Below are 27277 nucleotides of genomic sequence, written 5' to 3'. Positions count from 1 at the left end.
AGCTGTGACCACACTACATGCTGCAGTGTGGTCACAGCTCAACCTTAAGGTCGTTTGCATGCAGTGTGGCACAAAAAATACTAGTTTACAGCCCTGTGATTTTACAGAAATCATAATAATGTTCAGAGGTCTTTAAAAAAAAAAAAGACTATGTCTTCATGCTCTGGTGTTATAGATATTATTGTAAACTGATCCAATGTTATATTTCCATCATAATACTTTTGAGGTACTAAATAGGTCAAGATTTATAGGAAAGAAAAAAATATCAAGCTGAGTTGCCACAACTAACCAAACCCCAAACCTCCCAAGTTCTGTACATTTGCTGTGCAGCAAGGATGATTGTCAGCCCCTGCTGGTTGAACCTATGCATCTGAGGGCCAACTGCCTCTGCAGGTTTTTCATAGAAAATGGCTGGACTGAGAGGACTTAGCTAGCTAACTGGTAAGTGAATACCAGTTTTCAATTTAAGCAAGTAATGTGTTTTATTAAACTGATTAAAAATTTTAAAAAAGCTAACAGTTACAACTATACTACACTGGTTCATACACCATTTTTGTAACCTAGTTGTTGATAGAAGCAAACCTCACAGCTAGCGTTAATTTGGCTAACTGCAAAGCTCATCAAAGTGGCTATCTCAGATTTGTGGCATCAACTTGACTTGGCTAGAACAGGTATCAGGTAAATTACAACATGTAACTACAAAGGCTCAATAGTTGATCAATAGTTTGGTATTTAATAAGTATAGATATTGAAATTGTGACAAATATTATTCCAAGGTACATAGCCTAATAGATACAGTAGCTAATGTTTGTGGCTAGCTTGTCATCTAGGTTAGATTACAACTGAACAAGATGCTATTTTTTTCATATTTGGGATATTGTTTCATTGATGAGTAAATACATTAAAATGTTTATTTGAATATTGTTTTCCAATTTGGTGTTAGCTGAAGGAAGCTAATGTTAGTTTAAACTGAGAAATTGGTCCAAATTGTAGAGGTAGCATTTTCCTCTGTAACTGTTGCACCTGGTAGTTACTGGCTGTAAATATTAATTTTCTTAAGAACTAGTTTGTGTGGTGTAACCCATTCTCCACTTTGTGAACACTTATATTTAACCTAGGTAAGTTTGAACTGGACCACACCTGGTGCAGCCAGCTCTGGAACTCTACTGGAGGTATGAACAGCATTCTTCCTAAAGCTATTCCCTCATTTGGTGTTTTGATGATGGTGACAGAGAGTGCTGTCTATTATGGCAATCCAAAATTTCCCACGAGTGTTCAGCTGGGTTGATTCACATAATTTTCATACTCATCAAACCAACCACTGACCACTTGCCCTCTAGGGAAGCATCAACATTTCTCAACTCCATTAATTTTTCTTGATCCTTTGTTTGTGTGTTTGTTTGTTTTTTAATGTTTCGTTTTTTCTATGTTAGGTTATGTGAAGGGATGGAGGCTGGATGATGGAGTGCACAAAAGTGGAGGGAGCAATGGAGGGAAGGTATGTAGTCCTCAACAATTTCAAGAGCATGATGCTACTCTTATAGTATGTTACATCTATTTGCACAATGAAGAGAGGAAACATGTAGGCCTAAATATGTTCAACATATTATCTGTTGCCTGATGAATAGCACAAAGCTAAGAATTATATCTTGGAATGTGATTAAACATGGTGAAATTTTAAAACATTTAAAAAGGTTTCCCCAGATATTGTCTTTCTCCAAGAAACACATTTAAGAACTGGAAATTTGCAACATTTAAAAAGAGAATGGGCTGGGAAGAAAATTGCTGCTGGACACTCCTCAAAGAGACCTGGTGTTGCTGTACTATTTAACAAGAAATTAAATTAAGTTAACAATATATCAAGAGACTCATCAGGATGATATATTTTTAGTAATGGTTCCTTGGAGTCAAACAATATTACTTTGGTAAATATATATACACCTAATGAAGATAACCCATCATTCTTCAGTACAATTGAAAGTAAATTATCAGATTTGTGCAGCTCAATAATAATTTTAACTAACATTAAACCCACAAGTTGATAAAAATGGGAAGATAAGTCAACCGAAAAAATCTATATTTTCACTGCTGAAGTTAATGCAGACTTTTAGTCTCTTGGACATTTGGAGAACATTACATCGTGATGTCAGACTATACTTTCCACTCCAACAGTCATTGAACCTTCTCAAGCATTGACCTGTTCCTGACCTCCCAAGAAATTGTTAGAAATGTGACACAGAGTCTAATACATCCAATAGTTATCTCAGATCACAGTCCCATTCAGGTTGACTTTAATTTGCAATCAGCACCACTGCAATCTAAACAGTGGAAGGTCAGTAACTCTTTATTAACAAAAACTCCATCTCTGACATTCTACTGATATGGGAAGCTTTAAAATGTTGCCTTAGAGGTTAATTAATCAAGATAAGTAGCCTAAAGAATAAAAAGCAACATCAAGAAGAAAACAGATTGTTAACAGAAATCAAGCTGTTACAAAATTCACTATCAAATGAATATAAGGATGAAATATGGATTGAACTGTGTAAGCTAAAAATAAAATATGATGACATTATAAGGAATAAAATTGAATATAAACTAAAGAGAGCAAAATTAAATTATTATGAATGTGGGGAGAAGATAGTAAAGTCTCTAGCTTCAAGACATAAAAAACACATGACTAAAAGGACCATATCTTGTATTAGATTACCAAATAACTCAACTACCACTGATCCAGATCAAATAAACAAAACTTTGTTGACTTTTATGAAAATCTCTACATGTCCGATAGTGATGATGAGCCTGATTCAATGCAGGAATTCTTAAATAATATAAATCTTCCTTCTTTATCAGAGGAAGAAAAAATGCATTGAAACAGTCAATAACTATATTTGAAATAAATAAAGCCATTGACTAATTTTTTAAGAAGTAATCTCCAGGGCCTGATGGTCATTATGCAGAGTTCTACCAAGAGTTTTGTGAGGATGTATCTCCTCTACTTTTGCAGACTTATCAAGCATTCAACAATGGAAGTTTTCCACCTATGTTTAATTATTCCCACATTACTTTAATTCATAAAAAGATCCCTTTAATCTGTAATAACTATCGCCTAATATCATCTGCAAATTTAGATAATAAAATCCTGCCCAGAATTCTTGCAGCCATATTAGCTAAGGTAATCGGAAAGCTGATACACACTGAACAAACTGGTTTCATGAAAAATAGACATTCATCTGATAACTCAAGGAAATTATTCAGCATCATTCATCCAGTAGCACTGTGTAGTTTAGATGCTGAAAATGCTTTTGATTGAATTGAATGGCCTTTTATGTATAGCACCCCGCAGAAATATGGGTTTGATAACAATTTTATGCAGTGGATTAGGATGATCTACTCAAAGCACAAGGATTCAATAAGAACTAACAACATCATTTTACATCGAGGAACAAAACAAGAAGGTCCAGCTTCAGGACTTTTATTCAATCTAATCATTGAACCATTAGCTGAGAAAATAAGATCTGAAAAGAATATTAAAGGCATAAAAATTGGAAGCTAAATATATAAAATATCACTGTGTTGTGATGACATCATCCTCTACCTAACTGATGTGGACTCCTCACTTTATTATATCAATCAGATTATAAGTCAATATGGCTGACTTTCAGGATACAAAGTAAACTGGGGAAAATGTGAGCTACTGCCTCTTAACAAACACTGCAGTATCACATGTGTGGAAAATACAAAAATTAAATGGAACCCAACAGAGCTAACATATTTAGGGTTAAGTATCACAACAAATAGCTATCAAACACGAGATATAAATCTCACACAAATATTTAATAAAATAAAATCAAATATAGATTGATGGTCAAATCTCTTTATATCTCTGTGGGGTCAAGTGAACATAGTAAATATAAACATTCTCCCTGCTGTCAATTACACTGTAAGGATCTTACCTGTCATGATACAAAAAATCTGGTTTGAACATTTGCATGAAACAATCTCAACCTTTATATGGCATGGGAAAAAGGCCAGATGTTCATACTTAAGGATGTGTAATTCATACAAAAAAGGTGGACGACAGCCACCCAACTTTTTTCTCTACTATCTATCTTTTGGTTGCCAACAAGTTAGTGAATTATTTGATCCCTCTGTAGGCAAAGATTGGAAATACATTGAAGAAAATATGTTACAAAGCTTAAACATTGACATGAAATATGTACATTTTATGAAAATATTTCCAAAGGAAATCATGCAAAGCCCAACTGAAGTGTCATTTAACATCCTGAGATCATGTACAAAGATCATTGGAATTAACACAGCTACATCAATAAATCAACCGAGACTGAGACAAGACTTGTGCAATGAAATGGATCAGGGACTTCCAAAAACTAGAGGATGATATTTCCTGGAATGATATATGGAAAAATACAAGGCAGCCCTTCCGTTGTACAAAAAGTAAACTAAGGCAATTTAAAATATTTAATGGATTATACTGCACCCCAACACAGCTTTATAAAATGGTCATAAGGGTTTATAGTAAGTGTGTAAAATGTGGTGCTGCTGAAGGAACTCTGCTCCATCTGTTGTGGGACTGCAATAAAATTAAAGGTCTTTGGTTTGGTATAACAAAGCAAGCAATGAACCACACTAATACAGTCATCCCACTCACACCACAATCATGTATACTCAGAGATTTGCATAACTTCAGCAGAGTATCTTCAAAGAATCAAAATATCTTTCTCTCATTATGTATGGTCACAAAAAAACTAATCATGAATAACTGGATTGCTTTAAATACACCAACTCAAAGAATGGATCACTGAAGCAATAGAAATGATTAAGTTCGAAAAGAAAGCTTTCAGACAGCAAAATAATAAGACAGAATATACTGAAACATGGGCGCCAGTGGAAAAGTACTTACTGTCAAAAAAAAAAAAAAAAAAAATTTCAACTCATTTGTTGAGGTTTTTCCATCCTAATTGTGTCACCCATCTATGTATAGAAAATATACTCTGTAGTATAGAATGAGTTGCATAAGAAAATTGTCTGTAGCTCATAGTTGTTTTATCTTTTATCCACCACAAAATCAAAATCAGCTAATAATCATTTGATTTAATTCATGTTGATGTAAGCATGATATTTTGTAAAAGGCAATATTACTGAAGTTTTTTTCTGTTAAAACAGTGAAGTAGGTAACTGTCACTTTAAGAGATATAGGTCCCTCGGGTTTGCTAGGGTGAACCCGTGGTTTGGAAAGTTGAGGCTCAAGTAAGGACCGAGCGACACGGTTTTCTTACAGTAGTATAGTTTGCTGATTAAGAGAACTTAGCTTTGAATACTCCTGTAAGAAGATACTTTTATCCTTTTTTACATTGGAGTCCTGTAGAAGTTTTTCCTCCTCAAACATACACGAGTTAGACCCTCATTGAGCTTCAATCAGCCACAAAGAGTTGAACTGTACACATATGGGAATGCAATAAACTTAGAAATGTATACATGTCTACAAGCAGCAAGGATTCTATGTGAAGAAACTTTCCCTCCTTTCTCTCCATGTTTTTTTCTCTCTCTTCTCTCTTTCACACACACACAAACACACACACACACACACACACACACACACACACACACACACACACACACACACTCCTCCCCAACTTCTACACTTTTCCATCATTCAAATAATTCCAAACACCCACCCGAGCCATCACGCGAATGGAAATATTGATCTCCCTTTCAGTTGCTCATTTTCAGTTGGGAAAATGGTTTGAGACAAATGTGAGGGCCCCGGCCTTTTATTTAATCTTCACTGGGTAACATATATACATGGAAGAGGCCACCAGCTATTTCTGACGTGCGGGATGGAAACACGAGCGGTCGGTCAAACTCGGCACTGCGTAGAAGGCCGCTGAGAGGCTTTTCAATCATGTACGGGACGTAAACACCTTCATCTGTTTTCCTTCCTCTCATGATGAAGAGGAATCAGCCTGTCACTGAGGCTGAGGTGAGGGAGGGAACATAAACTCACATGATCAGTGTTAGGTTCAGTGTGTGTTCCCTGGTAGTTCTCGCCTTTTGTGTGTCTGTTTGAGTAGTTTGTGTGCACTGTTGTGTGCCTTGATGAATTCCTCTGTCTGTTTATGTGTAACTGTGTGTTTCTGTGTATGTATTTTTTTGTCTGATTAATGTGTGCGTGTCTGTGTGTATTCACATATCTGATGATTGTGAGGGCGTGCTGTGTGGACATGTAATAGGCAGGTGAACAGACTGCTAGTCAGACACATTTGGCAGGTAGCAGCTGTAGATCATTCTTGAGGTCAGAGGTTTAGAACGCACACACACCCACACACACACAATGTCAGGCCACCTTATTAGTACTGTCCCAGTAATGAAGGAATCCAAAAGGGACTCCTTTCAGACAGATGTCTTGACAAAACTAGCAAACCAGAAGGTGGAAAGTAGTCTAGGTTATAAAAGTTTGTTCACTTGTGTAAATGACAGAAAGGAAACAGTGAAACATAATTTTTCTTCTTTTCAAAGTCAGTATTCAAGAAACAAATTAAGCTCCTTAGCAGGGCTGTGTGTGCGTCTGTGTGTTTGTGTGTGTTTTCATTTCATATGAAAGATGTGTGTCAGGTCTGGGGTTAGCCTGTCTGTCAATACATTCGCCCTGTGGGAGTGATCAATTGCCGTGATCGCTTTTCCTTTTCCTGTATAAATAGGCACAGCCAGCTTTTAACCCACATAGCCAGACTGCGACCATCAGTCTGAATGGTTGACACTTGCACTGTGTTTTCTCACACCGCCGATCAGATAAAACATCAGTTAGCAGCTGGTCGGCTGAGGACAAGAATGATCTCTGCTGCACTATCTAATCCTCTAATCGAGTTTACATGTGAAATATTCAGACATGATTCAGGTTGCTAATATTGCATTTGCGAATTGAATCACAATAGTTTTAGTGTGCTGTTTACAACGCTTCAGATAAGCTATAATAGCCCAATTAAGAGAAACTAGATCAAGTGTGTGTGGTTAATTGGCTAGTAATGGCAATGTTGATCGGTCCGTCTGTCAGTCCACCACTTTGGTCCAGACTGAAATATCCTGGTCCCCAGTGGATGAAGCCTACTGAATTTGGTGATCACAGACTTTCTCTCTAGTGCCACCATGAGGTTAATAGTTTTGTTTTTTGGGGGGGAAATGTCTCAACAACTACTGATTGCTAAGTACTCTGGTACAGACATTCGTGGTCCCCAGTGACGATGATGATCCCCTGACGTTTCCACCATGAGGTTCACATTTATGATTTTTGAAAACTGAAATGTCTCAACAACTGTTGGGTGGATTGCCATGAAATTTGGTAGAGATATGCATGGTGCCCAAAGGATGAATCCTAATCACTTTGGTGATCTCTCAACATTTCCTCTAGTTAGTAGCTGGTGAAATATCTTAACTTCTACTGGATGGATGGGCACAAGATTTTGTACAGATATTCATGGTTCCCAGATGATGTATGTTAATAAATTTGACTTTTGTGGTTTTGAGTGAGATATCTCCACAGATATCAGGGGGATTGCCATGAAATTTGTTCAAACATTTGTCCGCCTCAGGATGAATTGGAATAACTTAATTGATCCCCTGACTTTTCATGATCATCAGGTCAAATTTCAGTTTGTCCAAATACCTGCAAAACTAATGACAAGCAAATGTTAGCATGCTAACATGCCAAGTTAAGATGGTGAGCTTCATGCTAAACTTTACCCTCTAAACATCATGTTAGTATTGTCATTGTGAGCATTTTAGTGTGTCAACGTTAGCATTTAACTCAAAGTAGCACTGTGTTAAGTACAGCCTCACTGAGCCGCTAGCATAGCTATAGACTCAGAAGCTGTTTGGACTAGCATATTTTGAGGATACTACATAAATAATCTCCAGAATAATACTCTGTTTATGCAAATGCACTCACACACAGGAACTTACATGAACAGAAAAACATATACACTAATCCAGTTCTCCCAACCTTTAGTTTACCAACCAGTAGTTTTAGTGTAGTTTTCCACACTTTGGCAAGATGTGCCTGTCTCCACATACCCATATGAACTCCTCTGTGCCCTTAGCTATTAGTAGCACAGGCTCCAGAGCAGGGCCGCACATAACCCCGCGTCACCCCAAGGACAGCACCACGTCCTGGGTTGACTTGTTAAGATCCCCAGTGGGAGCGTGGAGCTCAGTGGGAGCCAACACTGACAGAGCTGGAGGACGCTCAAAGAGAAAATAGATGAAAGGAAGAGGCAAAGAGGAAAGCGCTAAGGGCCCCTTCTGTTTCTCCCTCACGTCTCAACTTTTTACTCAGTTCTGTCTCTGTTTTGTACTGTTGCAATAGCAACTTCTGGTTATCAATTTGCGTTTGTAAAAAAAAGAGAGGTTTAATTAGGTTCAGAGAAGAGAAGAGGGAGGGAATCAAAGAGAAAACAAAAGTAGAGTGTGGATTTCTTGTCTCAGCACCTATCTATTAGTCATCATGGCACAGCTTTGCCGAACTACTTCTTGTTCAACTGTTTCTGCTTCATCTTAAACTCTTTCCCCTTCTGTTCTGTTAAATCAGTTGTCCATGTCATCTTCTACAGCCTGTTTCTTCTTTTGCTCTCTCTGCTCTGATGCCCTTTTCTCCATTTTCTCCATTTCATTTTCTTATGTAATTTCTTCTCCTACTTTAATGTTTTCCTCCTCCACCTTGTCCTTTGGTCCTTCTCTTCTTAATCTCCTCTTCCCCCTCCTGATCATCCTCCTTCTAGGTTTGTGCACCACCTTGTCCTACTCTTCTTTTATCTACCTCTTCCTCTCTTCACCATCCAGTTCATTTTACCCTTGTTTCTTTTCTCCTCCTTGTTTATCTCCTCCTACTCCCTCTTCCTCTTGCCCCTCCAGTCTTCTCTCCTTCCTCTTTTTTGCCTCAATGGCGTTACAGGCATATCATTTATGAAGTGTTGAAAATGTTGCTCTCCGTGCTGCTCCGCTCGGTAACCAAGGTTACCAACATGTGAATCAGTATCACTGAAATCACGTGTGATTTTTAGGTGGGCAAGCAGGCATGGAAAAGCTTCAGAGTCGCAGCTTTGTATAGTCTGGAGTCTTGTGTTTAACATTTTTCAATTAGAAGTCATTTTTGTTTCTAAATGACTGATATTGTTGTTGACGACCCTCTTTGGGCTCCTATAACACGCCCACACACACACATGCACGCACCACATGAGTCACACAAAGTGCATCGCATCACTGTATTGTTTTGGATTGCATGTGGGCTAAAATAAACTGACATGCTCATGTTCTTCTATTTATCATTCATCAGATAAATAGAAAAATGAGACTAGAGGCAATCACCTCTTGTGTCTGGTCGCCAACCCAGTCCTCTCCTGTCCAGCAGCTCAGTCCAGCCATGTGAGTGTGTGTTTGGAGCATGTGTGTCCTTGTGTATCGATTGTTATTGAAGGGCAGTCAGTACAGCCATATCCCTCAGACACCAGTAGGATAAGATAGTTCGACATTTTTGGGGTTTTACAGGGGGATATGTGCCGGACTATTCCTTGGCTGGGATCGGTAACCTCCAGCCAAGAAATAAACTTCCTGATATATAATGAACTGTTCTCCACTTCGAGTTTTAAACAAAAGAGATATAAGATGTTAATTATTGAGTTGCTGAAAGGCAGATTTTGTTATCTTTGGGCAGATCCAGGCTAGCTGTTTCTCTCTGTTTCAAGTCTTTAATTAAAGGTATACTATGCAGGATTTTCCTAAAAAAAACAATTATCACTTATGACCCACTAGAAGTGTGTGGTGTTGTATGTATCTACAGAGACTCTGCCCTCTGCCTGTGTTTTCTTATTTTCTCATTATTTTTCTGTGTTCAGGATGTTTCTGGGTGTCAGCCTTTGGGCAGTGAGTGCGTAGAACCCAGCCAATAACGCACAGGGTGTGAGGTCGGGACTTGTAGCGTAGCGACCAGGTTACTGTGCTGTCTCCATCTCTTTCCTCTGCTCCGCTCTCTCTCTCTGCTGTCTCTATCATGGATGTAAGAGCTGCAGGTCTGTGCGTCCGCTTGATCGACAAATCCTGCATAGCATACCTTTAAGCTAAGCTAACTGGTTGTTGGCTATAGCTTCATATTTACTGTATGGACGTGACAGTAGTATCAGCTTTCTCATCAAAGTGTCAAACTTCATTGGTCTCATTTGTATTTCTCACTACAAAACCTCACTTATTGAACCTGCTTTAAGATTGATGTATGAAATAATACAATATTGAAACATATTCTGTATTGTCATTTAAAATGTAATTTGTAAATGTAATTTTAAAATGACTTAGTTTGATTGACTTCATATGTGCACATGCAGTAACTTCTGAAGGGCCATGAAAACCAATTTTTGAAAACAGCTTCTTATTATAAACAATGAGGTCTCACATGAATGCACAATATTCTGCCAGAGTTAAAACAATTGTGTTTATTTCACATAAGAATTTTTTTTGTATTTTTTTGTTTTTGTCTTTGGTTTGCTCACTTGTTTGAAGTGGGCTCCATTGGAAAAAAAGTGATCTCATGTAGGCTACTTCTGTGCACAAATCAGAGTGTAGAAAACATTCAAATCAAAATGTAATGACAGTTATTGTTGTCAGCACTGTCAATCAAATCTGATGTAGAGAAACAGTTCTGATTTTAAAGTTGTCAGGGGCTATAATGTCCCCACTATAAATTAAAATAGAATTAGTTGCTAGCTGTAAAACGGTGCCGGTTAGCTGGCACTGAAAATAAGAACAGGCTGCTTGTCCAGAGAATGAATACCACAAACTTAAACAGCATGTGCAAATAACAACTTCCTGGATTTCACAGCGACCACAGAGATCATATTCAACTTCTGCTGATTTTATTGATTAAAAGGAACCAACATGACACATTTTAGCATGCTGTCATTTAAATAAAAACTTTTTGTCCTTGTTTCCATTTTGTTTTGTTGATATCTCACATTGCTTTGGAAAAGTGTAGTAACTAGGTTTCTCTTTCTGACAAAAAAAGAGCCCATAAAACCATATGTTTGCCTTCGATACTCTCTTGGCTTTTACGTTTATATTTATTAGAGGTGGGGAGGCTCTTAATGTAAAACACAAATATTCTTTGACTAGCCTACTTATAGTTTTAGTTTTTTTCATTAGTGCAGATCATATTTAATGAGAGGCTACTAAAAACAAATATGCTGAAATACAACCATTAAATGTCTTGTCTTTGTCTTTGGGAGTACAAACAAAACATTTGGATTATCATCACATCGATTCTCCAAAACTGATGTTGATCTCACAAATTCAAACTAAGTAAGCATGTTGCAGTAGTGAAGCATGATAGAGCGTTGTTCTTTTTCTGATATTAAACCTCACCCAGTCCCTGCATCCTCTTTAAAAAGAAGCAGAGGTCTGCTTAAACTCCCTCATATGGATTGGGACCCCAAATGCATCAGTGGCTTATTACTGCCGGTTCTCTTCATGACAACAGTAATCATTTTGTTTTTAATGTGTAACAAGATGAATGCCACAGCCTTTTGTCCTGTGCTGTTGTAGGTTAATTGTAAGAACAATGAATGAATGATCAATATAGTAATTACCTCTTCTGGACAATCCTCACTCCTAGAGCCTGTAGGGGGGTGGACTAATGAAGGTTCAATAACATGTATAGCATAATCACACACACACACACACACGCATGCACGTGCACACACACATACCAGTTGTGTGCATCACTGCATGGTAATCAGTGACCATCAGGTATCCGATTATTTAAATAGTAATCAATTTATGGTTACATAAAATGGTACTGTATCATTTCACAAAATATCCTCCTTCTCTCCCTCTCTAGGGAGGTCAGGGATTCAGTATTCAGTGTCATTTGCTGACATGAATCTGGTTTGTCTCTCTAAGACAGGGCAACCCCACTGTCCGCAACAGATTACCTGACATTGAGGAAACGTTTGTGTTCGTTCCAATTTCATATGTAGTTTAGAATATTAAGAGATTATTTCAGAATGGAAATGGTTTATCCTCTGGGGTGGGATTACTGTGCTCTTTGTTTACACTCATTGTCATAGCAGTCCACCAAATTGATTTGAGTATTGTAAAAATATTTGGATGAAGCTAGAAGAAAGTTGAAAGGTTCATCAAAACATTTGGGATAGGATGTATCCTTTGGGGACCATGAATACCCAACTGAATAACTGTATAATATATATATCAGGAGCCCAGCCAGTAGTTTTGAGTTACATTTTCATAGACTAAAGTATAAGTCAAGGAGAATTTTGGACCTGATGGTGGGGAGACAAAATCTTTATGTTTCAACATCAAGGAACCATGAATGGCAACAACATGTTTTTGGCAGTCTGTGCATATCTCACTCTGAATCAAAGTGCTGGACAAATAACATCACCATTGTGTGCATTTAGACTGAATGCAAAGTGAAGTCTTACCTTGAGTTATTCTTCCCACACAGTGTATGTACAGACATTAGGGTCGCACTTTATTTTATGGCACACTAATAAGATGTAATAAGCTGTATTTTGTATCAAATTCGATAAAAACTAGAATTAATATGTTCTTTAGTTAGTTAGGATAATGCACAAGGTTAGAAATGTTCAAAGGAACTAAAAGTAGTATCAGGTCAAGCAGCAGCCATAGGAAACAAAACAAACATATTTTATGCTACATACAGGCTCCAACAAGTGGTAATGCTTTGTTGTTGGCAGCCAAAGGCAGGAGAGCAAAGGAGAAAGCAGTAGCACTGTTTGGTTAACAGTTTGGCTAAAGGGAGCTTTTTTTGGTACTGGTTGTTTTTACAGTTTGTATGGCTTTGGTTATCGACACCAAAATAAAGTGCAGCAGGAGCTGTCATGCAATGATTTTTTTCCCTTCCCCATTTAAAATCAATATGTGAAGCAGATCCACCAAGTAAAGGCCAAAATAGATAAATAATAGAGGAATATTTTGGCAATGGGTGACTACACAGACTTATTGTAATGCAGTAGGCAGATAATAACCCTATAGAATGAATTTAAAAAATGTTATCACTGTGATTTGATCAAAGAAGTAGTCTATGATAATATACATCAGTCATGTCTACTCTGCCAACTGTACAGGAGCAGCTAAAGAAGGTGTAGGTATGTCTCAAGTAGCAGATATGTGATTTCACTTTAGTTTACAGTACAGTTCTGTTGTAAAGTGTCACAAATGACCCTCTAAGAAAGTCTAATAAGGGTCTAACAGTGGGAAATAAAGATGCAATATCCTGGCAGCTTCCATAGCCTGATGTTACTGGGGTCAGATAGTGACATGGCATTAAATGGTCTGAAGTCTTAACTGGTATGGAGTAGAGCATTGAGGAAGCATGTAGTAGGCTATGTATTACACTACCTACAAACTCCACGGGACTCGGAGAGGGACATGTGAAGTAGCGACCAGATGTGACCCAGTTGTGGTTAGTTAACAGTTTTGTATTGTATATTTTGGGTGTGATATGGCATTATATGTGGTTTCTAATTACAGTGTAATTTAAGTGTATGATGTCTAATCAGGGTATAACTGTGTTTATTTACTGTCTAATAAAGAACATATTCTAGTTTTTGTCTAATTTGATACAAAGTACGTCCTATTAGTGTACTGTAAAATAAAGTGTAACCAGCATTAGCTATAGCTAACTGTGTGTGGGTGTGTGGAGTGTGCCTGATGTCAAAACTTACCAGCAACTCAGTTTTTTCTGTTATTTCGCTCCAAGCCCTTCTCCATTATTTCTCATCTCTCTATGTTAATGACATTTGACCATACTACCAAGAGATAAGCACAAATTTTGGGTTAAGTTTTGCTAAATTTGCATATTTGCTCTGTTGCTCACATCCACTTGCATCTTTACATTGCAGTTGCACCACCTCTAAAATTAGCTTTAAAGTAAAGTATTTCCATATTATTCCATCACTAATAACATGCCTTTTCTTCCCTCAGACACATGTTTCTCTGTGAAACAGAAGTCTTCATATACTGTAAGTATGGATGACAGCCTCACGTGGACGTAAGAGAGACAAGTCTCCTCAGCATCAGGCTTTGTCTGTCAGTAGTAAGGTCTGTCATCACAGTCAGCTGAAGGTGAGCGGTAATGAATGAGCTTTGTGTCAGTACAAACAGTTCTGTTGGTCAGGAGGCCTGTGGAGTAGCCAAGAGAGAAAGTTTCCCCCGGAGAGCTGAGATCACTCACTCTGATAAATTGGGGGTCTTAGCTCGAACTGGCCAGCACTAACAAACATCATTCATCAAGCACTCATAAAAGCTCGCCTTGGGAAGTGTTCATAGGCACTCAATGTTGAATTGCCATTGCGCTATTCCATTTTATAAATAATAGATGCATAATTGTATTGCTTATTATTAATAAATGTTGCATTTGTACTTTTTGGTGTGCCTCACCCAGAGCCAGGTCTTAATTGTGTTCTATTTTTTCTCTTGTGCATTCAGAACAGTGCCTCATTCCTGCCTAATAGGTACAAGCAGTGCCAGATCAATATGTTTTAATGGGTCCTCTGTTAAGATAGTACACAATTAAATAATCAGTCCAAACAAGGCTATTGACAGAGGCACTCTCACTTTTTCCTCTCCTTGTCTTCTCCTCCTGTCTGCTCATGCAGGTGTTTTTTAGGTCATGAGTGTGCGCATGTGTGATTCACCGTCTTTTTACCACGAGTTGTGTGTAAACTGCGAGGAATATCCTAATGCCCCAGGTGATTAATATCTGCTACTGCACACAAGCGCTCGCTGCGACAGATGCTATGAAACAGAAATTGGTGCTCCTCATTGATTTGCTCCTGCTCTCAGATCAATGATCATACACTGTAATGAAAATGAAGCATGCCACTGCTATGTAGGCTAGTGAGTAATATCCTGAGACTGTGTGTGTGTGTGTGCATGTGCGACATAATAGAATCCTTAAAATATATAAAAAAAAAAAAAAAAAGATATGCATCAAGGGACAACATTGTAATTCAAAGACACTGTGTCACTTAAAAACTACAGAGTAACTATCTGCCCTGCCTGAGGCTGTACTATTACTCCCTAAAGCAGCCTGGGGACCTGCCTCCCCACCGGCCTGGGGAAACATCTTCCCCTAGTGGCTACCGGCATTCAGTACATATCAGAGCACTCCTCCAGGGCCTGGGGTCTCCAAACAGAGCAACCTTAATGAAAAAAAGAACCTAATTAGTATTATTAAGTCACAGTTTTCTATAATTAAATAAGAATAACAGATTTCTGATTTTCTTTCACTTTTGTCAAATTTTTGTGAGGATTGGAAACTGATGAACAACTGTTCATTCTCTGCTGATTGATCAGGGAAGATGCTCCTTGACTGTGTATGAGGGTCCTCCTGGGGTCCTTGAGGGGCCTCTTTTGCAGACTGTGCTCCATAATAATTTAACTTATTAGAGTTTATGTGCAATGAGAAACTGTATTACTGTCAAATACATATTTTGCTGTAACTTATTACCTCATTGATAGCAAATGTAATTCTTACTTAAAATCCATCTCAAACTGGATCTTTTTTTTTTTTTTTGTATTCTTTGAAGTTCAGTCTCTGTGCTTTAACTGGGATCTATGTGTTCTTGCAATTGGACCACAGTGACAAGTCTATTATGTACAGTATACATCCCGGTACACTTCACAGTCAGTTGGAGTCACATTGCTCCATGTGGCAACTTTTCCCCCTCAAAATTCCCCATAATAAAGTTCTGCACCAATCACAGAGCATCGCTGCTTAGATGCCATCACTCCCTTGCTTTTCATTGGCTGACAGTTGACATTAAGATTCCAGCTGTTTCCCCCCCTCCCCTCTGCTGTACATCTTAGACTGACAGCTCGCTCAGCCAATAAGAACGGAGCACCAAGTCAGGCCGCGCTGTGATTGGTGCAGAGCGGGCGCTCGTCGGGCGGGGAGTGAGAAGTTAGGATCCCCCATCCAGCTGTGTGAGCTTTGCTGATGGACGGAACCGACCGAATACAGTGTGGAGGAGACAAGAGTGAGAGCAAGAGCGCCCGGCCGTTCATGTGCAACAATGGAGAGGGGAGGTGTTGGTGATATTTAGAAAATATCAAAGGTTGTCTCTTTGACGCCTGTTTGTGTTCAGCGACAGGATGTGCAGCAGCATCCCCATGGATCTTTAAAACACTGATGCGGGATATGCGCTGAAAACCGCCTGTGGATGCAACGAAAAGTACTGGATTCTTAATTTGAAGGAGGAAAAACAGCGGGTAAAAACGCGGGGTAACGAATTGATTATTAATTGTGGTTATTTCTCGTTTCTGGGGTTGTCCATCAGCTCTGTGGAGAAGGAGGGAATCATAAAGAAGTTTGTGCGCGGCGTTAATATTTTAACAAAGGCTGTGCGCCGCAGAAGTGGACACAAACCCACGGTTCCTTTTTTAATTCCTAACGGGGGATTGTTATGAAGTGTTGGTGAGGCCCCTGGAGAGGCTTGGACACCGGAGACCGGGGCCTGGGCGCACCGTGTCTGTTGAGACGGACCCGCGCAGCAGCGCACCACCTGGAAACTATACGGTTCGCCAGACGCACCAAACCCACAAGACCCTCTCCTCTATTCTCCCCCTTGCTTCCCTCTCCTCTCTTGTTTATCTCGTCCCTCCTCGTCTCTGCTTCTTACCAAGCGGGTTTTTTTCTTCAGGCTGGTGTGGACTTTACAGCCACGACAAAAACTGATCATGCGATGACTGAGCGCGCTTTGGGCACATCTACTGAGTCCATTACAGGTAATAAATCGAAAGGAAAGATGCTCCTGCACTCTTTTAGAAAAAAAACAGCTTCTAAATACTTCATAATAAATGCAGTGTTTGTAGATAATTGATGAAGCTGAAGTTTGGAAACGAATTAGAACAATCGCAGTCCATTGTTGCTGATGAGAGAGGGATTTTGGCATTGTTTTTGATGAAAAGGAATGCGAGTCCCTCTTGAATTTTTGGAGGCTCATTAGGAGCTCCATTCTGTTTGCCAGCTTATGACGGCACATATATAGTTAGTTCATCCTTTTTCATCTCATAATTCTGTTTTGTGTCGTATTCATTGCTCAAAAACAATTTTATGAAATCATTTTGGTGTGCGCATATTTTCCTAAAATAACCCACCACCTTATACGGTTGCCTTTCCTTCCAATATTTAGATTTAATTGTGAGCATATGTGTTGCAGCAGGGTGTTTTTCATTGTATGCAAAGTTAATAGATTTTTTTTTTCCAAATCAATATCAGCAGATTTATATTTGCACATTTTCTTGAATCTTAATAATCGGGTTGCTCCCATAATGCGCTCTGCTCTAGCTGCTGCAGATATGCATTTCTGTGGTTGTCAGCTATATTTACTGTATCTAATCATATGTTTATGGTCGCCTGTGCCAGCAGGAGGTGAATGATGGCCGAGGATGGGCGAAATCTCTCCGGGGTCCCTGACGCCAGGGGCTCAGAGGGTCGCTCCTCTCTGCCGAGGACTTTCATCCGGCTCAACGACCTGTCCGGGGTCGGGACAGGAGGCGGGGAGCGTGGCGAGGTGGTGGTGGAACCCGCGTCCCCGGCGCCCGATGGGATCTCTACAGCCGGGGAGGAAGCGTCGGCGAGCGGCGAGGAGAACCTGCCCTACCCCACCCTGGCCCCCGTGGTCTTCTTCTACCTGAAACAAACTACCCGGCCTCGGAGCTGGTGTCTCAAGATGGTCTGCAACCCATATCCTTTTACTTATGAGATAGGAGTCGTGACAGCTGCTCATGCGCACACGCGCGAGCTTCCACCTGTGGCAGGTAAGAAACACCTGTTTGTCTGTGCAGCTTTTCCAGTTGACCTCACGGGTTATTGAAAGACCACAATCCCCTTGAATGACTTGAAAGCATACTGGCCTGTTTAGACAGTCTTTCACATAGTGTGTGTGTGTGTGTGTGTGTGTGTGTGTGTGTGTGTGTTGATACGTAGACATCTCATAAAACCCGTGGGTAACCAGTGAAACATGCTTTATGACCTAATACGAGCAAAAAGATCTGAGATGTGTGTGTATATGTGACCTAAATGCATGTGTTGGCCCTACTGTAGCTGCCTTCACAGTCACCTGTCAGGACATGTGTGTGTGTGTGTGCATATGTGTGTGTGTTTTGTCCCCTTCCCCTAAATCTCCCCTCAAGTCCATGCTCTCCAGCTCCAGTGCTCCCATGTCATGCTCTGATTCCTCTGAGCTGGTATTTGCTTGCCGTCGATTATTCATAATGACTTCGAGTGATGAAAATCAATCGACCTCACATGACTGGGTGTCAGCGAGGCCCACAGTGAGGGGCTGCCTGTTATAATTAGTTTATTGATACACACCTGGAGCAGCTGTTTATCGAGCGCTCGCCTTTCCTCCCGCTGAAAAGCAGCGGCGGGGTGGAGTCTGTTCAAGTCACAGACCCTTATTGAATCATTCCTGCCACTGAAGTGTATTATTGATTCATAAGTGTACACACCTGCACTGATTCAGTTCTCTGGAGAGAAAGGAGGCACTGGAGACTTTCTTTTCTGCCACGCACTGTCTGTCTTTCTCCCCCGGTGTGTGGGCAATATATAACGCACCTCAGGATGTGTGTTGCTTTGTGTGTGTGTGTGTGTGTGTGTGTGAGGTTTTGGTAGCTGGATGTGAGAGGGAATGCTGCCTCAGCTGATGCTGCTCTGCTCCAGAGGTTTCAGACAGTCTTTGTTTTGTCTCTTAGGTATCGTGTGTGTTTGTGTCTGTGTGTTTTAATGCCATTCAGATTACCTCTCTTCCTCCCTCCCTTCATCCCACCTGCCTTGTCTGTTGCTTTACATCCTAACGCGCCTCCCCCCCACCCACTGTTTCTCCATTTGTCACAGTTTTAATTGAGATGCTAAGTCAGCCGGGTGTCTCTCTCTCTCCACTCCCTGTCCTCTTCCCCTGCAGCAACATTGTCTGCGATGCTGCTCACACTTGCCACTCTTTAATGTTTTGGGCTTTTTTTTTTTTTACCCCTGCTTCATTTTCTTCTCTTGTCCTTCTTTCATCTCTCAATCCCTTCTTTATTCTGTCTTCCAGCGATCACAGCTGATTTCCATGTCTGCAAATGTCAGATCTTTAAAGGTCTTACAAATAGACGTTTTTAGCAGCAGGGGCACATGAGTCCCCTGCGGCTCCTGAGGGAGCGAAGATACTTTACTATTATCCAAGTCAGGGTTTCTCAAACATTTTCACTTCACAGACCCCCCCTCACTGTGATCCTCACATTAGGGCCAAATGTTCCCATTTGATAAAAGTTTGCCCCATGACCTTGTATCATAATATCTGTGAGTGAAAGTAGTTAGTTGGAAGGATGTCTTAATTGGGATCATTTCTCTGGAGGGATCCCAGCTTGGATTGTTGGATGGAACTGGATGTTATGAAGCGACAATGGAAATTCACCCATCTTGTCTCAGGAGTGCTCGTATCGCTGCTCACACACTAGGATGGATCACGTGGTAGACCACTTGTTTACTTTCATCAGCCTGATTTAGATGTTGGTGAAGTTGAGTAATGAATCACAAACCAATCAAACATACCTGCAAAAGTACAAATGGATTTCATTATTATTGAGCTACCCAAAATGTTCACAAAGCTACCAAAAGGATTTCATGTTTATACAGTTGTGCAGTGTTGCCAGGTGTGTGAGGACGATCACATCTGCACTGTGATTTAGCCCTTTGTGTGATGGATGATCAATAGTTTTAAAAATCTGTCATCTTTTCCATAATAGTGAAATTATAAGAACTCTGGCTGCAACTGACTATTTATCATTATCAGTGCCAATTATTTTCTCAATTAATCAATTGTTTGGGCGGTAAAATGTCAGCAAAAAGGTGAAAAATGCTCATCACAGATTCCTTGTTTTCACCAACCGACAATCCAAAATCCAAAGAGATTGAATTTGCAATCACATAAGAGAAAGAAAGGAAGCAAATCGTCAGTGTTTTTTTTGCTTGAAAAATAACTTCAATGATTAATCAAGTTGCTGATTCTTTTTCTGTCAACTGACAAACCAATTAATTGTTTAAACTGTAGTAAGAATCAGCCAATGCAACTCCATTATGCCAATAATGCATTACAGATACACTGACCCTGACGCTGCCTTAAATGATCTAATTACATGTCTTCTGAGATCTTGACAGATTCTCACAACTTCTTTTATATTCTTAATGATGTATTTCACAACTTCCATTTGGTTTGATTTAAGTTATCCAACTGTTTAGTTAGGTGAGGTTTATGCTACTAATATGCTGTACCTGCAACCTATTTGCCTAATTGGTCTTAGCCTGCATAATAACGCTGATTGCGTCACCCGTGGATGTACTGACAACTGCGTCACGGACCTTTGGAACGGATTCATATACATCACAGACACAGTTCTGGGTATGCCACAGTTGATCTGAACATATGATTTTTATGCTGAAAACAGATCATTCTGGAGTCTCGTATTATTTGATTTTTTTAATTCCTTTTTCGCCACCTGAAAAAGTCGTATCTGACATGAAGGTTTTTTTTTCTGATGGCGGCTGCTGTAATTCTCTTCAATCAAATTGGGTCTGTGGTTTGATGTGGATATGTGTGACAGTTTCACTGACCCTGTATGCTTTGAAATGCAATGAGGATTTGAAAGCAGTGAGATGACTGCTGGGTGGATTTTTGATGGTGTTTGAATGTTCGTCTGTGTGTGTGCGTGTGTGGACACGCGTCCCCAGGGCTTTAAGGATCGTATTTAGACGTTCTCTGCCTTCTTGTTTGCCCTTTAATGTGTATCTGTACCGATTTAGGTAAAGGTCACCGGTTCTATAATGCATTGTAACGTTACTGGGATCGATCTGTGTATGTGCGTGCGTGAATCTGTGTGAACACTCATGCTTGGTATCCAGAGAGCAGATGTATCTTTTGCTATATTTTTAACTCTTCCTCTCTTGATCCATGCCCTCCTCTGCCACCGCCTCTCCACGCCGTGTCTCTCTCTCTGCTCTCTGGTTCGAGAATTAATCCCGCAGCAGTCTCTCCTATTCCTGCTATAAATACATCCACAGCACCCCAGCAGCAGCCAACTCTGCCTGGGCTCTGATGCACAGAGACTGCTTCCTCTGTCTGATGCTGTAGACCAACAACACAGGAAAACCCGACTGATCTCAGGGCCAGAATCTATTCTAAACAGGCATATCCTCGGTAAGCCCCTGGCCTCAGGCGGCCCGCGGCCATTTTCAACAGTCCGAAGTAATTAGGACCCCTGGATACTCACAGAGGTATTTAGAGTCTAATTGAAGACCCCTGGTGTGTACACTCTGAGTGATGTTTTGCCCGGCACATTGCCTGTGTGAAATTCCCTCCGCTGGTTTTGCTAATGATTCCTGCAGAATCTGTGTATGATAGAGAGTGAGAACTTTTGTGTGTGTGTGAAGCCTGGGAGAGCGAGTGAGGTTGTGTAAGCAGCACACACATGCACACACTTCCACAGGACTCCCGTAGGTGTCTCCTCTCTGGCGGGGAGTTGGATGCTGTGCCAAGACGGAGGAGGAGGAGGGGAGTTTGGGAACATGTCCAAGCGCTCTCTATCCTTTGCTCACACTGATTTAAGCAGAGGATTACATGGCCCAGAACAGTGAGGGAGGACACCTGGCCGGGCTAGGTGTTTGTCATCTCGTTGAAATAGCCTCACTGGAAGGCCGACAAACCACTTGCGCTCAAGGGAGTGGAGGGATTTTGCTGAAATATGCTACTGATTTGTTTTATCCTTCTGTTTCACTCTCTTGCTCTGTATTTCAGCAAAAGAGGCTTTCACATTTGTTGCTCGTTGCTCTGATGCATCTGTCAAATAATGGAAGCCGAAGCAAACACTTACTTAATCAGCAGAAAATGTCTCCTACCCGCCCCTCCCCCCCCCCCACCCCCTCCTCCTCCCCCTCCTCCTCCTCCTCCTCCCCCCTCCTCCTCCTCCTCCTCCTCTGCTTCTCTTTTCTCCCGGACCCCTCGCTTTTTTTTTTTTTTTTTTTTCCTCCTCTAGAGTTAAAAGCCTCACGTTGGCTGGAGAGTGAGGAGGGTGCGTGTGCCATCACCGACGGCCTCCAAAAACCAGTAGAAGAAGAAGAAGAAGAAGAAGAAGAAGAGAAAAAAAAAGTCAGAGAACAGGGGGGAGAAAAGGAGAAAATAAAATAAGAACCGAGGCTCAGTTGGAAAAGCCGAGTGGGATTTCAGAGAGCATTTTTTAAGAGGTGAAAAAGTAGGCCTGTACCCGCCAACAACTTTACTTTCATATTTTCTCCCTCTGCTCCCCCCACCCCATCCCCCCCTCTTCCTTGGAAGATTTCAGACATTTCCAACTTTTTGCAGTTTGAGTTTGATCCTCATTGTGAATTCTATCAGAACTTCTTCCGTAGGTGTGTGTGATCATGTGTTAGAAGGTGCATAATGTGTGTGTGTGTGTGTGTGTGTGTGCATTTTCCATATTCTCTTAATTAACTGAATTCGGGGGAGGTTGACATGAACTCTGCTTATGCATTGAAAGATTATGTTTGATGAAGTATTTATTTACTTAACCATGCAAGGCCTTTTTAGTGTGTGCTCTTGTGTGTGTGTGTGTGTGTGTGTGTGTGTGTGTGTGTGAGGGGGGGGGGGGGTGGGGATTTAGTCTGATTCATGTATCCAGCTGAGCATGTGATGTGACTTGCATGCATTTTGCATGTGAAGTGCTTGCTGCAAGGGATGCGTCTGTGTGTATATTTAGAGCTGCACACAATCATACTAAAATGTCACTTTAACTTGTGGATTTAACATATGCCTAGCTGAGATTTTTAAAAGCTTTTTTATGTAAAACACAACTCGTCAAACGGATGGGTCAGCTGACAGTGTTCATGCACTCTGAATGTAATGCAGATATTGTTAGCCAATCAATGCCGGGACTGATGAGTTGTTGATCAGTCACGTAGAAAATTAGCATGAAGGGAATGTGTGATTGGAGGCCTGTTATGGCATACTTACACATTCAGCAGATACAGAGAAACATTATCATTCATTTCTTATTGTGTTTCAAGCAACTTGATGAATGTAAGACCGATATTCACTCTCCTTTCAGCTCTATTTTGGTCTCCACCAGCTAGTTGGCAACTTTGTCTGTGTGTTGGTTGGTGCTGGTATCACAAAGCGAGTTCATCAGAGCTTTTTCTCTGAAAACAGCTGCCTCGTGCTGCTCAGAACAATTTTGTGGAGAGTGGAGAGAACAAACCAAAAAATTAAAGTTGTGGGTGGTAAAACCAAAACAATGAGCTGAAAGACACTAAAACACTCCGTGGGATCATCACCATAAGCAACCTCTTTCACATTAGACATAGACATTTGCACCATTGTCAATATGAAAATATTGATTGGTGCAGCTTTAAGTGAAAATGTTAGATATCTGAAACATCAATGGTAAGTTAAGTATCTTTTCAGTAGGGCTGTGTCTTAGAAGTGACATTTTGCACCAATGATGCATCATAAAGGTAAAAATCCATCATAGATAAAGCAGAGAAACCACTTTCTATAGACTAGAATGCAATTCAGTCTCATGTTGTGGTTTTTCGTACCTGGAATACCTCATACTCTGCTATTACTGTTGCTTTCTGCACAAAGAACCCACAGGAAAATATACTCAGGCACATTCTCTGTTTGTGAAAAAAAGGCATACTAGGAGATCATTAAGAAGTTGAGAGGTCATGAGGGAAAAATGGGTACAGTCATTATGTGTCCCATGACATCTTTCTTTCAAATACATTTGTTGAACTTCTGGTTTGTCTCACTTTCCTCTCATTTTGCATATCCCTTTTTAAGATGGAAACTAAGTGGTAGAATAAAAACTTACATAACTGCCTACCAAAGAACTCTAATGAAAACACAGCTACGCTCAAAAACATCCAGCACTGACTGTTGCTGGTAGCGGGCGTGTGTGTGTGGGTGTAGGGCTAAGTTATTGTGCTTGAAGTTCTCTGGTACATTCAGAATTTAATGTTAGGTGGTAGGGACTGTTAGTCTCTGTCTCTTTGTTCTTGGCTCTGGCAGACGGAAATAAGTGAGTGTTTATCATATCCCAATCCAAATATTAGTTGCAATATATTTACCGGAATGATTGAAGTGATGTTTTGTTGTCCATATCACGCAGCCCTCCTAACATCTCTTACATACTCACACACACACACGCTCACAGACATCAAGGTTGTTTGAAGAAAGTCAAGGTTCTTTCAGCATAATGTGTTGAACCGAATCCAAATACTGATTCACGCTTAACATTGATAGATCAGTTTACTGGCAATGAAAGTCCTGACACACTATAGAGTATGTGTGTGAAATGATTCAGCCACCGCCACACTGAAAGTGCCAATTATTGACGAATAACAGAACTGACAATCAGAAAGAGATGGCAGGAGAGTGAAAAGGAGTGAGGCCGAGGCAGGGCACAGGCTGCAGCAAGGTGTGAGTAGACGACTCAGTTTGAGGTCTGCTCTTAATGAGGAGCTTTGTTTAAGCTGTTAAACTGCAAACAGACTGAGCACAAAGAAAACCCTTCTTTGTGCTCAGTCTGCTACTTATTTTCTACTCTCTATCGCTGATTACTATAGCTCCATAGATTCAACATATAGTCTGCTCATTAAAGCTTTGACATTTGCTGTTCTGCACACCTGGTGTATGGTAGGTATTTCCTGGGAAAAACCCTCCCGTCACTGCACAGAAAGTGATTCTATTTTGCACAAGCGACAGCAGAGTAGTGTTCAGCCCGGTGAAATCACGTCTATTTTGCACCAAAACGCAGGTGCATTTAGCATCTTGTTGCATATTGCTGCTACTAGTTGTTACAAATGGATTACTCTTCAAGGAAGTCTCTGACAGAGCTGATGAAAAATGTTTAAATATAGCTTCACTGGTGCGAATGCCCCCTATGGTGTATTGAAGTCTGTTTAAAACACTGCAGGGTTTCTATATGTCACTGCTTCATTCAGTTTTCATCATAGATTTTCAGCTCCAGTGTGCCCACCACACTGGAGCTAACACAACTGAATGTTTACTGTCCACAAGAGAGGGGATGGAGAGAAGAGTCTTTATTATTGTGGCTACATGATTAGAAACAAGATTCAAGATTTAGTTTATTGTCATTTTCTTGTGTATTTGCATACAGATAAAAACAAAATGCCATTCCTCCCAGCCCGCAGCAGTGCAACAACAACAGAAAGGATAAAGATATACATCAAAAAAATCCCTTAAAAAATGATAATAACATAAAAATCCCAGGAGAAAAACAAAAACAAAAAAAAGAATGAACAGTTAGCAGCACAGCGCATCGAAGTGCATTTAAAGAGAAAGTTTTTCAGTTCGATGTTGACAGCTGGTGTATGTCAATAAGTGACCAGCATTGATGGGGGGGTTCTATAATCCATTTTGCTGCCCAGAGATTGAACATTAGCCAGCATGATTATTGGAACTGCCGATTTGTATGGGTTAGCAGTTAGCCTAGCTTGCACTCCTCCTCCTCCAACTCTTCTGAACATCTACATCTATGCTAAGACCTCTGTGAGTCTGTACCTTGGCATAGCTAAATGCTAAGCTAAATGCTAATGTAAACCCAGTGTTAAAATTGACAGATTAAAATAATTCATTTCCAAATGAAGTCAAATAAAAGTAACCAAGAAATACATCTGACTCTATAAATAAAGTGAGATGTAGTAGTGAAGTGATGGTTAAAATAGTTAATAATTCAGTTCAAAATAATAACAAAGGCGAATATTTAGGGTTAACTACAATAAAAACACAGACTGTGTCATTAGTTTGAACTCTTTTGGATTTTATCGGACAACATCAGTGGTCAGTCAGTGATACCTGTCAAGGTCAAGAGTGGGAAAGCTGATGAAGACAGCTGTGTAGGACTGTTCAGATGTTACAAAAGGTCTTTTGGTGCCTCTGAGGAGGATTTCATCCTCTGCTGCCACCTGCTCCTCTGCTTTTCTCTGACAATGAAGATGTCCAGGACTGAAACAATATTATAAGTTGAACTTTCTTTGTCTTTACTCTCTCAGAGTGAAGAGGAGTCTACTTTTGGCCGCATGGCACTGTACCTGAGCCACTTACTATAGTTTTTATTTTGAATTTGCCTGGGAGTGTGTGTGCCACTTACTGCATTGAGAACAGTAAGTCTCATTTAACAGAACACAGTGAGATATTTAGTAAATATCAGAGCATTAAAAGCCAGATAACTTCAGTTTATATATAGTTTTTATTTACTTTGCCAATTGGTGAAGAGTTTTTTTGAATTATTTTTTTCAAAGATGTCTGATTTCTATTTGTTTAAAGGGATGTCATTTATTTTATCAGTAAACTATCTTTATCATATTGTTGTTTAGGGTCAGTTATTGAAGAGTTATAAGATATAGTTATATAATTTTCACACATTGTGTCGATACATTTAATAAATAAAACTCCACACCTCCTTCAGAATTGTATTGGTAGATTATAATGGGGAAGTTTCTTAGATGGTAGCTTAAAATGAATCAGGGAAAATAGCAAAGTGGAAAGACTGAAGATATCTATGAATGAACCTAGTGTTTGTGCTTAAAATATAAACTGAGAGTAACAGTGAGTATGACATGGCTCTTGTTGTAGTGATGGACTAAACACTGTAGAAATATATTGCACATTATAATGAGTTTACCATGTGAGACCTTGTGAGGTAAATGTTTATTACTGGCCTTTATTAGCAACTACCCTGTATTTGTTCATTGGCCATGAACTAATGAAAGAATAGAGTGCCACCTACAGAAAGACTTCAACAACAGAAAATGCCGTACACACTAATAAAAATCATATCAAGTCTGCCTTTCTAACTTTTTCATCCAGTGAAAAGCCTTAGCAGCCCAATCTAAACACTGAGAATAGATTGAATCTGAACACGGTGTCTCTGTTCTCTGATAAAGTCATCACTCAGTCAGTTTACATGCAATGCATTCCCTGATTACCTGTGTAACCTGGTTACTTAAGTGCATGTAAAAGCTGTGACTGTGCTGAGCCTGGCAGCTGCCTGTGTGTGTGTGTGTGTGTGTGTGTGTGTATGTGTACTGGCAGGGGAGGATTGGCTAACCTGATACACACCCGGTGAGACTCCGACCACAGTGATTCAGGGGCAAACCACAAACTCCACTGTA

The 27277-nt window shown here is 40.1% G+C and overlaps 1 protein-coding gene across 18 annotated transcripts in view; it reads left to right on the top strand.

Annotated features, from left to right (window-relative positions):
- The first annotated feature begins 317 nt into the window (after window positions 1-317).
- Window positions 318-27277, top strand: part of cacna1g (calcium channel, voltage-dependent, T type, alpha 1G subunit) — a 271030-nt gene continuing 244070 nt past the window's right edge. For 5 of the 18 annotated variants that reach the window (XM_044338771.1, XM_044338770.1, XM_044338767.1 and 2 more), the window contains exons 1-6: window positions 319-441; window positions 1119-1172; window positions 1434-1498; window positions 14026-14792; window positions 16746-16830; window positions 17474-17791. In XM_044338771.1, the coding sequence (XP_044194706.1) occupies window positions 17481-17791 (311 nt within the window). In that variant the 5' untranslated portion in view covers window positions 319-441; window positions 1119-1172; window positions 1434-1498; ... (1 more) ...; window positions 16746-16830; window positions 17474-17480. Of the gene's footprint in view, window positions 442-564; window positions 679-1118; window positions 1173-1433; window positions 1499-9346; window positions 9436-14025; window positions 14793-16745; window positions 16831-17470; window positions 17792-27277 lie in introns of all 18 variants that reach the window. The other 13 variants (XM_044338774.1, XM_044338773.1, XM_044338764.1 and 10 more) reach the window with 12 other exon arrangements.

Source organism: Thunnus albacares, chromosome 20, assembly GCF_914725855.1.
Source record: "Thunnus albacares chromosome 20, fThuAlb1.1, whole genome shotgun sequence".
NCBI classification, from domain to species: Eukaryota; Metazoa; Chordata; class Actinopteri; order Scombriformes; family Scombridae; genus Thunnus; species Thunnus albacares.
This window is presented reverse-complemented; position numbering and strand designations above follow the sequence as displayed.